Source organism: Apus apus, chromosome Z (genome assembly GCF_020740795.1).
Source record: "Apus apus isolate bApuApu2 chromosome Z, bApuApu2.pri.cur, whole genome shotgun sequence".
Lineage (NCBI taxonomy): Eukaryota > Metazoa > Chordata > Aves > Apodiformes > Apodidae > Apus > Apus apus.
In genome coordinates, this window is record NC_067312.1 from 9,839,474 (window position 1) to 9,853,606 (window position 14,133).

At 60.6% G+C, this 14,133-nt stretch overlaps 2 protein-coding genes across 4 annotated transcripts in view; one reads left to right on the forward strand and one right to left on the reverse strand.

Annotated features, from left to right (window-relative positions):
* Nucleotides 1-8,256, forward strand: part of DNAI1 (dynein axonemal intermediate chain 1) — a 159,335-nt gene extending 151,079 nt beyond the window's left edge. Inside the window, exons 20-21 of the mRNA XM_051642737.1 lie at nucleotides 4,200-4,802; nucleotides 8,035-8,256. Coding sequence (XP_051498697.1) covers nucleotides 4,200-4,802; nucleotides 8,035-8,256 — 825 coding nt within the window. The remainder of the gene's footprint in view (nucleotides 1-4,199; nucleotides 4,803-8,034) is intronic.
* A 951-nt stretch (nucleotides 8,257-9,207) lies between these two features.
* SIGMAR1 (sigma non-opioid intracellular receptor 1) lies at nucleotides 9,208-14,122 on the reverse strand. Of its 3 annotated transcripts, none has more exons than XM_051643213.1 (4): nucleotides 13,876-14,122; nucleotides 12,808-13,008; nucleotides 12,210-12,302; nucleotides 9,208-9,458 (listed from the first exon to the last, which is right to left on the reverse strand). In XM_051643213.1, the coding sequence occupies exons 1-4, from the start codon at nucleotides 14,024-14,026 to the stop codon at nucleotides 9,406-9,408; spliced, it is 498 nt and encodes a 165-aa protein (XP_051499173.1). In that variant the 5' UTR covers nucleotides 14,027-14,122; the 3' UTR covers nucleotides 9,208-9,405. The 3 variants fall into 3 exon arrangements, with proteins under 3 accessions (XP_051499173.1, XP_051499172.1, XP_051499171.1); XM_051643212.1 differs by lacking the exon at nucleotides 9,208-9,458 and adding an exon at nucleotides 10,474-11,912; XM_051643211.1 differs by lacking the exon at nucleotides 9,208-9,458 and adding an exon at nucleotides 10,474-11,912 and having other exon boundaries at nucleotides 12,808-13,035.
* Nucleotides 14,123-14,133: the final 11 nt, after the last annotated feature.

Consider the following 14,133-nt stretch of genomic DNA (forward strand, 5'->3'; position numbering starts at 1 on the left):
GAGGGTGCACAGTGCAGGCCCTGCCACCTTATTATGGGATGACCCCGAGGGATGGGATAAAGGGTCTGTAGCACAAGGAGGGTCTGCAGCCAACTCAGAGCAAAGTCCTCCAGGCTTTGAGAAGCAAGCACATGCATTCAGGGTTGCTGAGCTCCCTCCTACAGGCATGTAAAGTGCAGGTGGGTGCAAGAGGAAACTTGGCATCAGGGATAGACAGGGAGGAGCAGCACCACAGCCAGAGGAGGAACAGCCACACCAGGGTTGGCCGAGGATGATGGCAACCAGCTGCTGGCAAAGAAAGCCAACTGCAAATTAACTGCTGAGGCTATCAGACACTCGAGAGTCCCCGAAGGGCTGGCTGGGGCTCACCATCCCCAGCTGCTCCTGAGCACAGATGAAGAAGCTCTGGAGATCCAGATCCCCCCACCACAACAAGATGGGTTTGAACATGCCAGTGGGGCCCTGGCAGGGAAGGCATCCTCCTGCCAGCAAACACTGCTGCCAGAAAGCTGGTACAAAACCCAGGCATCTGAGTCCCCCTTACCCTAGAGCCTTCCCATGGTGCTACCCTGGGGAAGGGAGCCCTGGGTCCTGGTGCTCCTTTTCCATTGCTTGGAGGAAACCAGGGTGCCTGTCCCTATGTGTGTGCATGGCTCCCTGGGGAGGGGAAGCTGAATTTGTGAGGCCAAGCTGGCACCAGCAATGCCAGGCTCTTTTTGTTGCCCTCCAAAATCTAACATGATGCAGCACCATAGCATCACAACTTGGTAGCATCCTCATTCTTAGGGAAGGAGGACCTCACGGGTAATGCACAGTCGGACCCTGCTCAGTGCCCCCCACCCTGGGGCCAGGGCTGCCTCACAGTGCTGGGTGCAGGAGATGTCCTGGACCTTTGCCCAGGCCTCTACCCATGTCTCCTTATCAAGTGTACATAGAGTGGCGCCGGGGGCTGATGCAAGAGGCAGGGGTGAGAGGGTCTCACAACCCCCTAACATCAGAGGGGGCCTCCCAGATCAGAGCAAAGGTCCTGCCAGCCCCCCCAATCCGGTGCTTCAGGAAGCATATAAAACCAGGATAAACACACGGGATATTTCCCCAAAATGCTCCCGTGGGTGAAGCAGTTTGCCTATTAACCCTCAGTAGGTTTCTGCACCTTGACCTCCTCCTCTGATCCCATTTTTAGCACCATCACACTGTGTGGAAAACCTCCCATGGCTGGTCCTCGACACCCCTCTCATCCCCTCCCCATCAAGGCTCCCTCCCTTACTGTAGGGAGCCAGGGAAGTGGCTCCTTGACAATCCTCTGCCAACCAGCCTAGATTTGGGGGTCCCTGTTCACTTAGATGCTCCCCCCATGCCCCCACCCCAGGAGGATGACAGCAAGGACAGTCCCTGAGACCTATTGCAGGTGATGCGAGCAGTGCCATGTTGGCACGGGCAACTCTAAGCAGGGGATCCTGGTGGGAGACAGCCCCAGCCACCGTGGGGTCTTTCCCTGGCTCCAGGACCCCCATGCTCCCATCGCCAGCCCCCCAGTAGCTTGCAAGCAATCACATGCCACCCTTAGTGCCCCACTGCATTCCAGCACAGCCCCTGAGAAACCTCCAAAAGCTGGAACAAGGCCACTCTCCTAGCTCAGCTTCTGCTGAGAGGAGAGAACCTGTTCCCCAGGCTGGGTGAGGTAAAACCCCACAGCCCGGGGGAGGACGCATCCCTCCTAGGCAGGGGTATGTCCCCTCCTGGATGATTACAGGGGAAGGACAGGAGTGACAGCTATCCTGCAGACCCTGGGGGCAAGTCGGCACTGCAGCCCACCCCAAGCTGCCCCCCCCTCACCCCTGATGTGTCGCAGCACCATGTGAAGACATGGCAGTGCTGGTCCTGGTAACTTCTTTTCCCTCTCCCTGTTGCGGCCCATCCCCTCATCCCTGTGCTCCCAGGGGTACTGAACATAAGGGACACCCCAGTGTCCCCTGGGCTGGCTGGGAAATCCCACCAGGTGGGAAATCCACATGTGGGTCTCTGGAGCAGTGACACATTGCCTTTCTAATCAGGGTCAGAGAAAAGAGAACAAGCAAGCAAGGAGCCAGCTCTCAGCCCACGAAGTGGTGGCAGGATTTAGCCCCCCCAGCATAGACCTTCCCTGCCACCCATCTCCCCAGTATTCACACCACACTGCTGGCTCTGCTGCCCCACATGGGGAGCACAGGCAGCTCCAGCCAGGGGCAGGGCGTGAGGCTGAAGGATGAGAAATGCCGGGGATGCTTTCTCCTCGTAAAGCTTCCCTAGGGTTGGGAAGGAGGAGTTGCTTCCTATCTCCCTCCCGGCTGACCCCAGGAACCGGACAGTCAGCTTTTCTCTGTGCAGCAGGGTGTAACATAACACTTCCTGGACATGCTGTTTGGCCTCTGCAGCCCACCCACCCCAGCCCTCCCCCGACTGCTTTCAAGGCAGTGTTGGGTGCTGGCAGCCTCATGCTGCCTGTGCTGCCTGCACCTGGACCTGCTGCCTTGCAGGCAGATACTTGGGGGGGAGGCGGAGGGTGAGCCCTGCACCACCTTGTGCAATCTTGAAACAGAAAAAGCATGGCCCCACAGCACCTGACCAAAGTTGGGTCCCTGCTGCTGTCCCTTATCCCCAGAGCCACTGTGGATAAACCCGTAAGTTCCGTCATCCCACTGTCCCCTGAGCAGTGCCATCCTAAAAAGCCAAATACCAGCTGCATGGGGACACCTCTCCCTGCTCTGTCCCTTTCCCTTGTCTTCCTTGTCACCCACCCTGCCACCCTCCTTACCCCAACGATGCAGCCAAACACGTGGGGAGTGCAAACCCAGTGTGGAGCGGCACCTGCTTCGTGCAAACCAGGGCTTGTAGAACCCAGAGAGGCTGGGGTTTTACACAAGCTAAACCGAGAGAAGCCTTTCTTCCACCCTCTCTGTGAGCCCCAGGAGCCCCGTCCCCTCCTCCCCGTCAGACGTCTGTGGCACAGGGGTCTCCCTTATGCCCACCAGCAAAGAGGTGACAAGAGTCGATGCGCTGCTCCCTCCAGCCCATGGAGGAAATCAATGAGCTGCATCGACCGGCCGTAATGCGCCCAGGCCCTCACGGAGACACGGGGGAGCTCGGCTCTCTGGCCCACCAGCTCCACGCGCCCCAGCCCTCAACCTTGTTCACCTTCAGAAAACCTCTGTGGATGGAGGTGACCCTGTTTTGCCCGTCACAGAAAGCACCAGGGTTGGAGTCTTGGGGGGTGCCTGGGGATGAGGAGAGTGAACGCAGGGGGAGGTGGGGAACGTGAGGCAGGGGTGAGATGGGGCTTGATCGCAGGGGAATGGGAGCACATGGGGGGGCATGTCAGAGTGGGATAGGGCTCAGGGACAGCAGCAAGTGAGGAGCTATGGGAGGGTACACATTTGGGGCAGGATGGGGTTCTGAAATAGGGATCCTGGGTTGCACTGACTAGGCTTATCTGGGATGAGGTTTGGGGGCAATAGAGAGGCACGGGGGGGGTTCCCATTTAGGGTGACATCCTGATAACGTCTGGTAATAGGTGGGACTGGGATGTGGCCTGGGGCAACGGGGTTGCCCATTTAGGGTGGGATGTGCTTGTGGGTAGTGGAAGGCATAAATGGTGTCCATACAGTGAGGCCTGAGCCTGAGTTTGGGGACCACGGGGGGACACTAGCAATGCCCCCCTGGGGTGGCCAGTGCTGGTGCTAGTGCTCTGGGGCGGCAGATGCCTCTTACCTGCTTGAACTGCTCCTCGTAGGTCCACTCATGGTGCGTGGGAGGCGGCGGGTCGCGGGGCTCCCCTTCCTCTTCTTCCTCCTCCTCCTCCTCCTCCCCCTCTTCCTCCTCCTCCTCCCCCGCGGCTGCGGGCAGCGGGCGCGGGCCGGGGGCCGGGCGGCGGCGGGGAGCGGCGGGCGGCGGCCCGGGGCCAGGCTCGGCCAGGGGCCGTCGGGGAGAGCCGTCGGGACCACGGGCCAGGCGGGCCGCCTGCTGCCGCTGCAGGCTCTCCATCACCGCCGCCAAACGCAGCCCCCCCGCCGCCCCCGGCCCCCGCGGCGGGGCAGCCGGCTGCGGGCACAGGGCACGGCCTCAGCACCGCCACCGCCGGAGGAGGAGGAGGAAGGAGAGGAGGAAGCACCCCCCCCCACCCACCCGCTCTATCCCTCGATCCCGGGGGCCCTGCCCAAAAGTTGGCCGTGGAGCCGCCGCCGCCGCACCGGGCGCGGCAGCCGCTGCCGGAGCGGCTGCTGTCCCCGCCGGGACCACCCGCCCCCCTCTCCGCTCTCAGCCAGCACCCTGCCCTCCCGGGAACCCTGCCCTCCGGGACCTCATCCCCGTACCTCCGGGGGACAACCTACCCGCTCCCACCGGGCACAGGTCCGACCGGGACCCCCGCCGCTGCCTCACGTGGAGTCCCCCTCCTCGGTTCGCTGGGGACTGTGTCTTGCGGGGACGCCCCCGCCCTCGTTCCCATCGGGGACCGCGTCTTACTGGAGACCCCCTCCCCGGTCCCATCGGAGATCTCCGCTCCGACGGTCTCACTGGGAAACCGCCTCCTACTGAGCCCCCTACCTACCCCGTCGCGGCCCCCTCGAGGACCCCGTCCCGATCCCGCCAGACAACCCCGCACCGGTACCACCGGACGCCCTGTCCTCCCGGCTCCCTCCTTCCGCTCCCACCGGGGACCCCAATCCCGCTCCTTCTCCGACCGGGGGTGCCCCTATCCCGCTCCCACCGTGCACCCCCGCGCTGCCGCACCCCCCGTCCCCCCCGTCCGGCCCTCACCAGGGCGGGTTTGGCCGCCAGGCTGGGGTTTTCCACCATGCCGCCGGCTCCAAGCGCCGCCCGGGGCTGGCCCCGCCGTCCCGGGGGGGCACGGCCGGCTGCTCCGCCCGGTCCCGGCCCGCCGCTCACATGGCGCCGCGCCCGCCGATATTTCTTTTATTCCGCAGCAGATGAGGGTGGGTGGGATTTTTTCCCTCTTTTCTTTCTTTCTCTCTTTCTTTTTTTTTTTTTTTTTCTTTTTTTTTTTTTTTTCTTTCCTTCCCTGCAACAAGTGGCAGGCAGGCAGCAACACCCCTCCCCGCTCCCATTTGCTAGCGCACGTCGAGGGAGTCATCCTGGGAGGGCCGGGCTTGCGGCAGCCCCAGGGAATCACCCCGGGACCGGCCCGTCGAGAGCCGGCCAGGGCCGCCCTGTGCGGGGCCGCGGCAGGGGATGGGGCGGGGGGGGGGCAGGGGTCTGGGCCGGCAGCAGTTAGTCTGTGTGGGGGACAGGGTGCATGCATGGGGGTGCTGGGATGAAGGGAGGGCACAGATGGGTGTCCAGAGCGTCCAGTTAGGCAGACATGGATGTGTGGGGAGAGGGGAGTGTGTACACGGGAGGGGTGTGCAAGAGATCTGTGCACCCGTGTAAGTGGGTCCTGCACCCATTGCACACGTGTAGAGTGTCTGTGGATGTATAAATACCTGTGTGTGCTTGGAGGAGGTAGCACATTTCGTGTACATGTTTGTACAGTCAGGCTGTGTTTGTGCATGTGTCCACACGATGGGTGAGCTGAGTGTGCTGTGTGCTTGTGTGTGCAGCACTGGAACACGCGTGCATCTGCGTGCACCAGGAGAGGTGAGCACATCACACCTGTGTGTAGTGTCTGAACACACATGTGCATCTGTGCACACAGGGAGAGGTGAGCACAGCGCATGTGTGCGTGCAGGGCAGCCTGTGCAGACCCGCTGGGAGCCCAGTGTGTGTGTGCTGCATATGCACGCTGTGTTTGAGAAGTCTGTGCACCCCGGGGGAGCAGAGGATGTGCATGGATTGGACAGAGCCCTTCCCATCGACGTGCGTGTGTGTGCAGCCGTGTGCATTGTCAGAGGGGCCAAGCATGTACAGCGTGTGCACACGCTTGTGTGTGCGCTGTTGGGGCAACACAAAGTGCTTACATGTGTATGCTGGCAGCTGGGTGTGTGCTTCTGTGCTCTCCTGCAGGTGTGTGAGACCTGTGCTGGGAGGGGCAGAGGTGTGCACTGTGTGTGCAGGCAGGCGTGTGCACACTGCTGTGTTTGGGGAGGTGGGTGTCACCAAAGGGTGTTTTCGGGCAAGCTGCAAGCACTGAGCCCTGACCTCCGTCTGTAAGAACTGGGAGGGAGGGGGGTGTCGCTGCAAAGCACCCCATGCTGCTGGCATCTGAGACCTGCCCAGAGTTTTGGGCCACCCAGGGGTCCCCTTGAGAGATGCCCAGACTGTGGCCAAAGGGCTTAGACTGCAACATGGCCTGGACCCCCAAACAGGGTCCCAGAGCCCCAGCCCCTGCCTAGCGTGGGCAGGATGAAGCCAAACATCACTGTCACTGGAGGGATTCAGTGGTCCTGGCTTGCCCTGTGTGCCTGCTTGCAGCAGTGCAAACTGAGGCACTTGAGTACCATCCAGAGCATCTCTGGATATCAGACAAGGGCATTAGCTGGGATGAGCATACAGCACTCTGCATCCACAGCACCTCACTGCCCCAGGTGTGCCAGAGCCCATGGGGAAGCACAGAATTTCACCCAGCAGCAGCATCCCCATGCTGTTCCTGCACTCCCCCTCCACCTGCCTTGCCTGCCAGTTTTTTCCTGACTCCTCTTTTATACAAAGGCAGCTTTGGCAGGAGGCAAACAAGGTGCTTGCTCTTCCCTCAGCATTTTTTTTTTTTTTTTTTTTTCCCCAGGCAGCTGCAGGGCCAGCACAAGTCCCTGGGGGATGAGCAGCAGCAGCAACCTGCAAAACCAGCATGCAAGGGACAATGGCTTTGGTCCCATCCTACAACCAGGACAGCTTGTCACCGACAAGCTGCTGTCCTCGATGTTGGTGGCATGGGGTGACAGGAGGTCTGGGTGCCAAGGACTGCTGGCTCTGTTCCCTCTGGGGCCACCTGTGTGCTGCAGGGACCAGGGACAGCCAATATGAGCCAAGTCTTGCCTTTTTCTCAAAGCCTTTTGCAAAAAACAGCCACTGGCCACAGGTACAACAGGAGCTGGCTTTGCTCTTGGGCTCCACAGCCCTGGCTGAGCCTCTACCCCTGTCATCGTGTCCCTTTGGGGAGAAAAGTAGAAAAGCCACCAGTTGTGGGCTCTCCAGCTTCCCTGAGTGCATCTCTGGAAAAACTGTCTCCTGTCCTTCCACAGTACTGGGGATCCCTGGGGCTTCTCCAGCTCCTGGCAGCCCGGCCAGGCTCTGTGAAGCATCCTCAACAGAGAGAGGCTCTGCCGGAAAAATGAGCCCCTTCCCTGGGAGAGCAGGGCTGCTCCCGACCCCGCAGGGCCCCTGGGCACTGTTTATCTTTGTGCAGGAGATAAAGCAGCTGTCGACCATCCCATGTCAGGACTGGACAGCTGTGGCTCGCCTGGGCCCATCCCATCTCCACTGCGGCAGGGGTAGGGACCTCCCAGTGCTTGCCAGCTCCCCTAAGCATCAGTTTGTCAACAGCCAGCCAACAATCCTGCGAAGTTGTCCCGGTAAGATAAGACTGGGCACCATCTGAGGGGAATCCACAGAACCAGCAACACCCCAGGACTCATTCTGCCTGTTCCCATCACACAGAGCTCCCCTCTGGTACTGCTGCATTGCATGCCAGGGTGCTGGCATGCTCTGTGCTGGGCTGTGCCCCATACCCTGCACAGCAGGGCGCAGAGGGAGTTGAGTTGAAGGCTGGGCTGGGTGGAATGGGTCAGATGTGAGGGCGATGGGATTTCTCTAAGACCCAGCAGGAACCCAAGCATTTGGGGAAGCTATCCTCCTCCCTTTTGGGGTGCTCGGATCAGCATGGCACCCAGGGGTGAAGAATGTGGCCAGACTGGCTAGTGTCAGCACCGAGACCTGCCTGGGGTGCAGCATGTCCCATTGCCCTGGGCATGGCCACCAAAGGACCTGGCCCAGTTGGGCCGGTTCCTCCCTAGAGCCTCTGCAGTGATAACGATGGCTCTGGGGCTCTGCACGTGTGTGACAAAGGTGTTGCCTTGCTCAGGCTCTATCTGGGGCACAATGCAGGTCCGTGTCCTCACCACCCTCCTGCTCAGCATCTCTGCACCGTGGGGTCTGGTGACACTCCTAGCTGGAGAGAAAGAGAAATCCCCCAGACAAACGGCTATCGACGGCTGCGGCTGCGGCGGCACGGATAGATACTGGGAGTATAGACTGGCATGGCAGACAACGGAGCAGATTGAGAGATACTCGGAGCAGAGAGATACTGCAGGAGGAATGGGGAGATAGATCCTGTGGGCTGATCAATACCCACTGCATGCAGAGGGACAACAAGATAGACTGAGCTGCAGGGGGAAGGTGTTTGGTGGGCAGCGATGTGCATTTGTCTTGGTGACGGCTCTGGGGAGATGCCACTTGTGGTCACTTCAGCTGAGGTTGTGACAAAGATGGATCCATGGTGCAGGTGCCTGTGGCTGAATCTCCTTGCCCTTTGCTGGCCACCACACATGGGTTAAGTGTCCTTTGATGTGCCCTGGAGTCCACCCGGTCTGAGTACCAAAGGGTGTGTATCTCCCATGCCTCCTGGTCTGCAGCTCTGCAGAGATATCCCTGCCACCTGTGGGCATCTCAAAGGATGTTGGGTGCCTGCCGGCAGCTTGAGTGCAAGACCTGGCCTTGGGTCAGGGGCTGTGCTTGAGCTGGGTGACTGTGTATGAGTTGTCACCTCATGCCTCTTTCTCCATGTGAATCAAATGATGGCAAGGTGCAGGGAGCTGTGTCAGTCCAGTACAGATTTGTCATGGATGAGGGGAAGTGTGGAGGAAGAGGCAGTAAGAGGCTGCAAGACATGCTGTGTCCAGGATCCATCGTTCACCTCCTGGTCACTGGGGATGCTTAAGAGACCTTAACAGGCTGCAAACACCCACCACAAAAGGGAAGGGCTGCTTTTTGGAACCCTTAATTGCCTGGCGCTGTCCCTGCTCAGTGCTGGGATGTGGTCAACCCCTCCTGCCATAGCAAAGCAGCCTGGGCTCCTGGGTCCCAGGGCAGTGCCATCCCAGTGACACTTGCCCAAGTCACCTTGTGCTGTCTGGTTCCTCTGGCAGGCACATCCCATCTTAGCTGGAGGAGCCCTTCCCTGGATGGGGCTGCAGGCCCTGCAGCCAGGCTGGGGGGCGGGGGGGCGGAATCCTCCGCCTGTGATGGAGTTATTGACACGGGCGCTACGGAAAACACTGCTGAGATTGTTCACACTAATGTTATTTAGCAGCAATATTTCCGTAATAAAAGAAATCAATGGGTAAGAGAAAAGACCTGTCCAGAGCTTTGATTTTCTCATTTTAATGGCATACTTATTTACTCCCACCAGCGTGCCCATTGGATTTTCATTACGTGGCCTTCGCTGTAAGTGGAGCAGTATTGATACGAGCTGCTGAGTTAGCGCCTTCCCGTGCAGGCCGGCGAGGGATTGCTCGTGTTCCTCCACAGGGCTCTGCTGAACCCCAGGGAACGGGCAGAGCATGGGGCCAGGGAGGCCTCGCAGCCCATGGGAACACACACACACACAGCCTGCCCACGCACATGTGCACACATGCTCTGCCTCTGAGCACATGGGCGTGCATGCATGTATACCTGGTTGTTCTGCTGGTCTGCACACACACCTGTGCACTTGCGATCGTGCACACACACACACACACGCACACACTCGTCTCACTGCACAGGCACATACACACGCATGACTCTTCTGCCTACACACATAAAACATGAAAATCCCACCCATATGTGCCTGAGCACTCACACTTGTGCACCCGCTCCAACTGTATGGATGGATGCCCAGTTGTTCTACCTGCACACACACGTGTGCAACCACCGCCTGTTCTGCCAAAACCCACCTGCAAACTGTTCTACCTACACACATGCACACACCTACACATGCCCAACTGCCCTGCCGAGACACACACAACTGTCCTGCTTGCACCTACACACACACCTGCATGCAACTTGTCTGCCAGCACGGGCACACACTCAGATGCACGCACACAGGCCACATACCCTGTGATTCCCTCCTGTGCCTATTGCACACTGGAGGGAGTGTGCGTATCTGTGTGAACCTCTCAGGACCAACCCATTGCACTGGGGGTCTCTCCTCCCCCAGGGCTGCACACCCACCATCAGCACCATCTCCTAAAAGGATGGAGCTCCCAGACTCTTGGGTCCACTCTGGAAGCAGGGCCCTAGTACCCACTCAGGCTTCTGGGACCCCAGCAATGGCAGTGGAGAGAGGAGTAACAGCACCATCTCCTGCCGATCCCTGGGAGCTGAAACGGGCCTGATCCTGCACTGCACCCCACAGCTCCCAGGACCCCAAGCAGGATGATGCTGACATCCATCTGTCCCCATGTACCAGCAGGACTCCCACTGAGCCCAGAGCCGGATGGATCTAGCACTGCTCCCTGTGACAGGGTCTCATCACACTCCAGAGACTCTCCCAGGGACCTGAGAGGGTGGGATGAACAATTTTATTACCGATTATCTCTTTTCAGGTGACAAATTAAGAAGCAGCCCACGTGCGGGGCTGCCAGTCAGCAGGATGGGGACAGTCCAGGGAGCAGGAGGAGCAACATGCTGCAGGACTGGTGGCCAGGGACACAGACGTTAGTTTGGCAGCAGCACGGAGGTGAAAGTCCTCCACCAAGCAGCGAGCCCACAAAGGTCTGGCCACAGGGCTGCAAACAGGGTCTGCAGCCCAGCTCGGTCAGGAATCCATGGTGCTCCCTTGGTGTCTGGAACCCTGTGCTGGGAGCTGAATGGGGTGGCTCTCCCCAGGGGGCCTCACAGCCAGGGGAAGCATTTCAAGGTCAAAGATCCCATCCTGAGCTAGTACAGAGGTTTGGGCACCCGCAACACTAGGAGTGAGCACAGCCCAGAGGCCACGCAGGACAGGCTCTTGGTTAAGGCGACATACGGTGGCTCTCCTCCTTGGAGGGGACTGACGAGAGGACTGTGAGGAAAGGGATCCCCATCCCCTGGGGCAGATGACACACAGGGGACCAAAAGGGACCTGCAGAACAGAAGCTGGGAATCTCCTCACTACCAGGGAGTCCCAGCACAGATCCTGCCCTGTGCCAGGTGGACACTGTGTGCTGCCAGCCCACATCAATGGGGACAGAGCCATGGGAGATGCTGCCAGCTGGATACAGCACCCTGTGCTGTCCACAGCCCTGGGAGCCTGCCAGGGAGACAGGGAACCTCTTGGCCGACCTCTACAGAAGGTGCTTTGGCCCAGCTCATCCTGTGCACCCTGCCCCAAGGGCAGCATCCTCCTCCTGATGTCTCAGAAGCTGCAGAAATTTTGCAGAGCCTGGGGACAGTGAGCTCCAGCCTCTCTCCCACTGCGTGCCGAGGCCACACAGCGTTGTTAGCACCCCACGAGGCCACTCCAGCTCCCGAGGGATGGAAAAGCAGGGTGTGTATCTGATCAATATGTGGGGAGAGGCAGGTAGTAAAGAAAACTGGCAGTCTGTTTGCTGTGACTGCCACAGTTCCTCTGCCCTGGCACCCAGGTAGCCTTTAGGGAAGGACAGAGCAATCTGGGGGAGGCACAGGGGGGTCTCCTGCTGTCTCTGCTAGAGCCTGGGCTCAGGGAGAAGGAAGGGGGAAGAAGGCTGGAAGGAGAGGAGCCAGCTGTGCCTGGCAGGATGCCCCAGTGGGCCAGGCTCAGCAGCCCCAGGTACTGAAGAAGGCATTGGCTTCCAGGAGTAGGCCCTTGGCATAGACACGCAAGGTGTAGAAGAGGGTGACGAAGTCCTGAGTGCTGAAAAGGGTGTCAGCCAGGGCAAAGGCAAGTGTGGAGGGGATGAAGCCCCGGCCGTACTCCACCATCCAGGTGCCTGCGCTCCACTGCACTGACGTGGCCTCTCCTGCCTGGTGCACGATGGTGTCCCCTGCCAACACACACAACCAGAATGGCTTTGAGTGACTGCCCTGCACCACGCCCAGGGAGGAGACATGTGGGATGGTGACCAGCAGGGCCAAGCACCCCAATCCCTCCTCAGTCTTGCTAACTTTTCTCTTGCTGGCACTGACTGAGATGCTGGGGACGCAAACTGCCCCACTGTAAGCTCCTGGCTTCTGCCAGCTGGAAGGAGGGAGGCTCTGCGACAGTGCAGGAACAGTCTGCAGAGGGGCTATGCCCCTGGACATGGATGCAGCCTGCAGGGCACTGTGGCTGCTGGGCTTACCTGGATAGTAGATCTCACTTCTGGTGGTCCCCTCCTTCCACTGCCGGAAGGTTCCCGAGATGACAGTGTCAGAGATATCTGCCCAGTACCGACCTGTGGGAGGAGAGATGGCACTGGCTCAGTGCATCCCAGGTGGGGACAGCTTGGGAGCCCAGGTCTGAGCCATGGAGCAGCCTCTGATGGGAAGGATGCCAGCCTCAGAGTCTTGACCCACTGAGGACAACAGCTGGATCTGGCATCACGCTGCCTGCCTGACTGGCCATATCCCACCCGCCTGGGTTGCTCAGTGTCCTTAAGCTACACAATTTCCAGCACGTTTGGCATCCATTCCCTGCTGAAGCACCGGGAGACATGACGCTTGCCACTGCCTGCCAGCTGGATGCAGGGAGTCCTGGCCACAAGGCATGGCACGTACAGGGACCTGCGGGTGCTGCAGGACACCACAGGGGCTGGTCCCCATGCAAGCTGTGTTTTTCCAGCATTGTGCACCCCATAAAAGAAGTGGAGCAGTGGCCTCCCTGCCCTGGGCACAGCAAGGCCCGGGCAACTGGACACAAATAAATGGAGCGGGAAGTGCTCAGATAAACCCCCTGCTTACCTGAGTGGCCCACAGTGTCGACAGCTGTCCCGAAGAGCAGTACGTACTCGGTGAGCGAGGCGTGCAGGAGGCACATGGAACCCATCCACCCGCCCGCGTTCACAAACACCCACTGCAGGTCCTCGTCTGGCAGGATGTGGCCTGGGTGCTTCTTCCGTAGCTCCACGATGATCTTGGAGAAAGCCAGCTCATGGTCCAGCCCTGCAGTACCCGGTGTGGCTGTGAGTCCTTGGCATGGAGCAAGCTTTGCTGGAACCCCCTCCACAGCCACAGGGTCCCAGCACATCTTTAGAGGGATCTGCCTAGGAAAGATGTCTCTTCTCTCCAGCCTTCAGCTCCCCATGGCCACTGACCCACCCCCACTGCTTCCCTCCCCAGATGGTGTTGGAAGATGCCCAGCGCCAAGCGCATCAGCCCTAGAGCCCACTCCAGGGGGTGGGCTATATGGGGGATGCAAGCAAAGTGGCAGTGACCCTGCCCTGGTGACATACAGCCCCTCCACTCTGACCACATACCTGTGCCCCCTGGGGGCCAGCCCTCCCCTCTAGCCCTAGCTGGGGTGGGGGGGGGGTGTCTGTTCTGCCCCTGTCTACCTGGGGGCTTGGTCCTCCGACCTGGCCCTTCCCCAGCACCGACAGAGCCGCCCTAACCCTGGCTTCAGCCCCAGCTTGGCTGGGTGATGCTGCTGCCTCAGTCCCCAACCCTCTCTCACCCCAGCCCCATTGCCCCATCCCACTTCCCCCAAGCTCCCCCGTCCCTCCTCCCTGGTACGGATCCTTTCCCGATGTCCGTCCTGTGGTCTCAGCCCGAAACCCCACAGGTCCCAGTCCCGTTCCCCCCTCCGTGATCCCGGCCCCCCCTGTACCAGAACCTCCTCCATCCCGCCTTCCTGCAACGGGTCCCTTCCCCAGCCCAGGCCGCTCGCCACCTCCTCCCCGCCCACCTCCCCGGTTCCTCTCCCCGCTTCCCCCTCCCCATCCCTCCTCGGGCCCCCCTCCCACCCTCTCACAGCATCCCCCCCCCCCCCCCCCACTCCGCCGTGACCCCATCCCCACGGGCGGCGCGTACCCGCGTGGTGCCGGGCGAGCTGGGCGATCTCGGCGGGCTGGAACTCGTACCGCTTGGAAGCCAGCCAGCCCCGCAACCCCTGCAGCACCAGCACCAGGGCGCCCAGCACCAGCCCGGCCCGCAGCGCTCGCCGCCCCCACGCCGACCCCATGCCGCCCGCCGCCGCTCCGCTCCGCCCCGCCGCTACCGGGACCGGGGAGGCGAGACCGCCCCCGCCCAGGCCACCCCATGCCCGGCCGCGGGCGGCCCTGCGCCGGC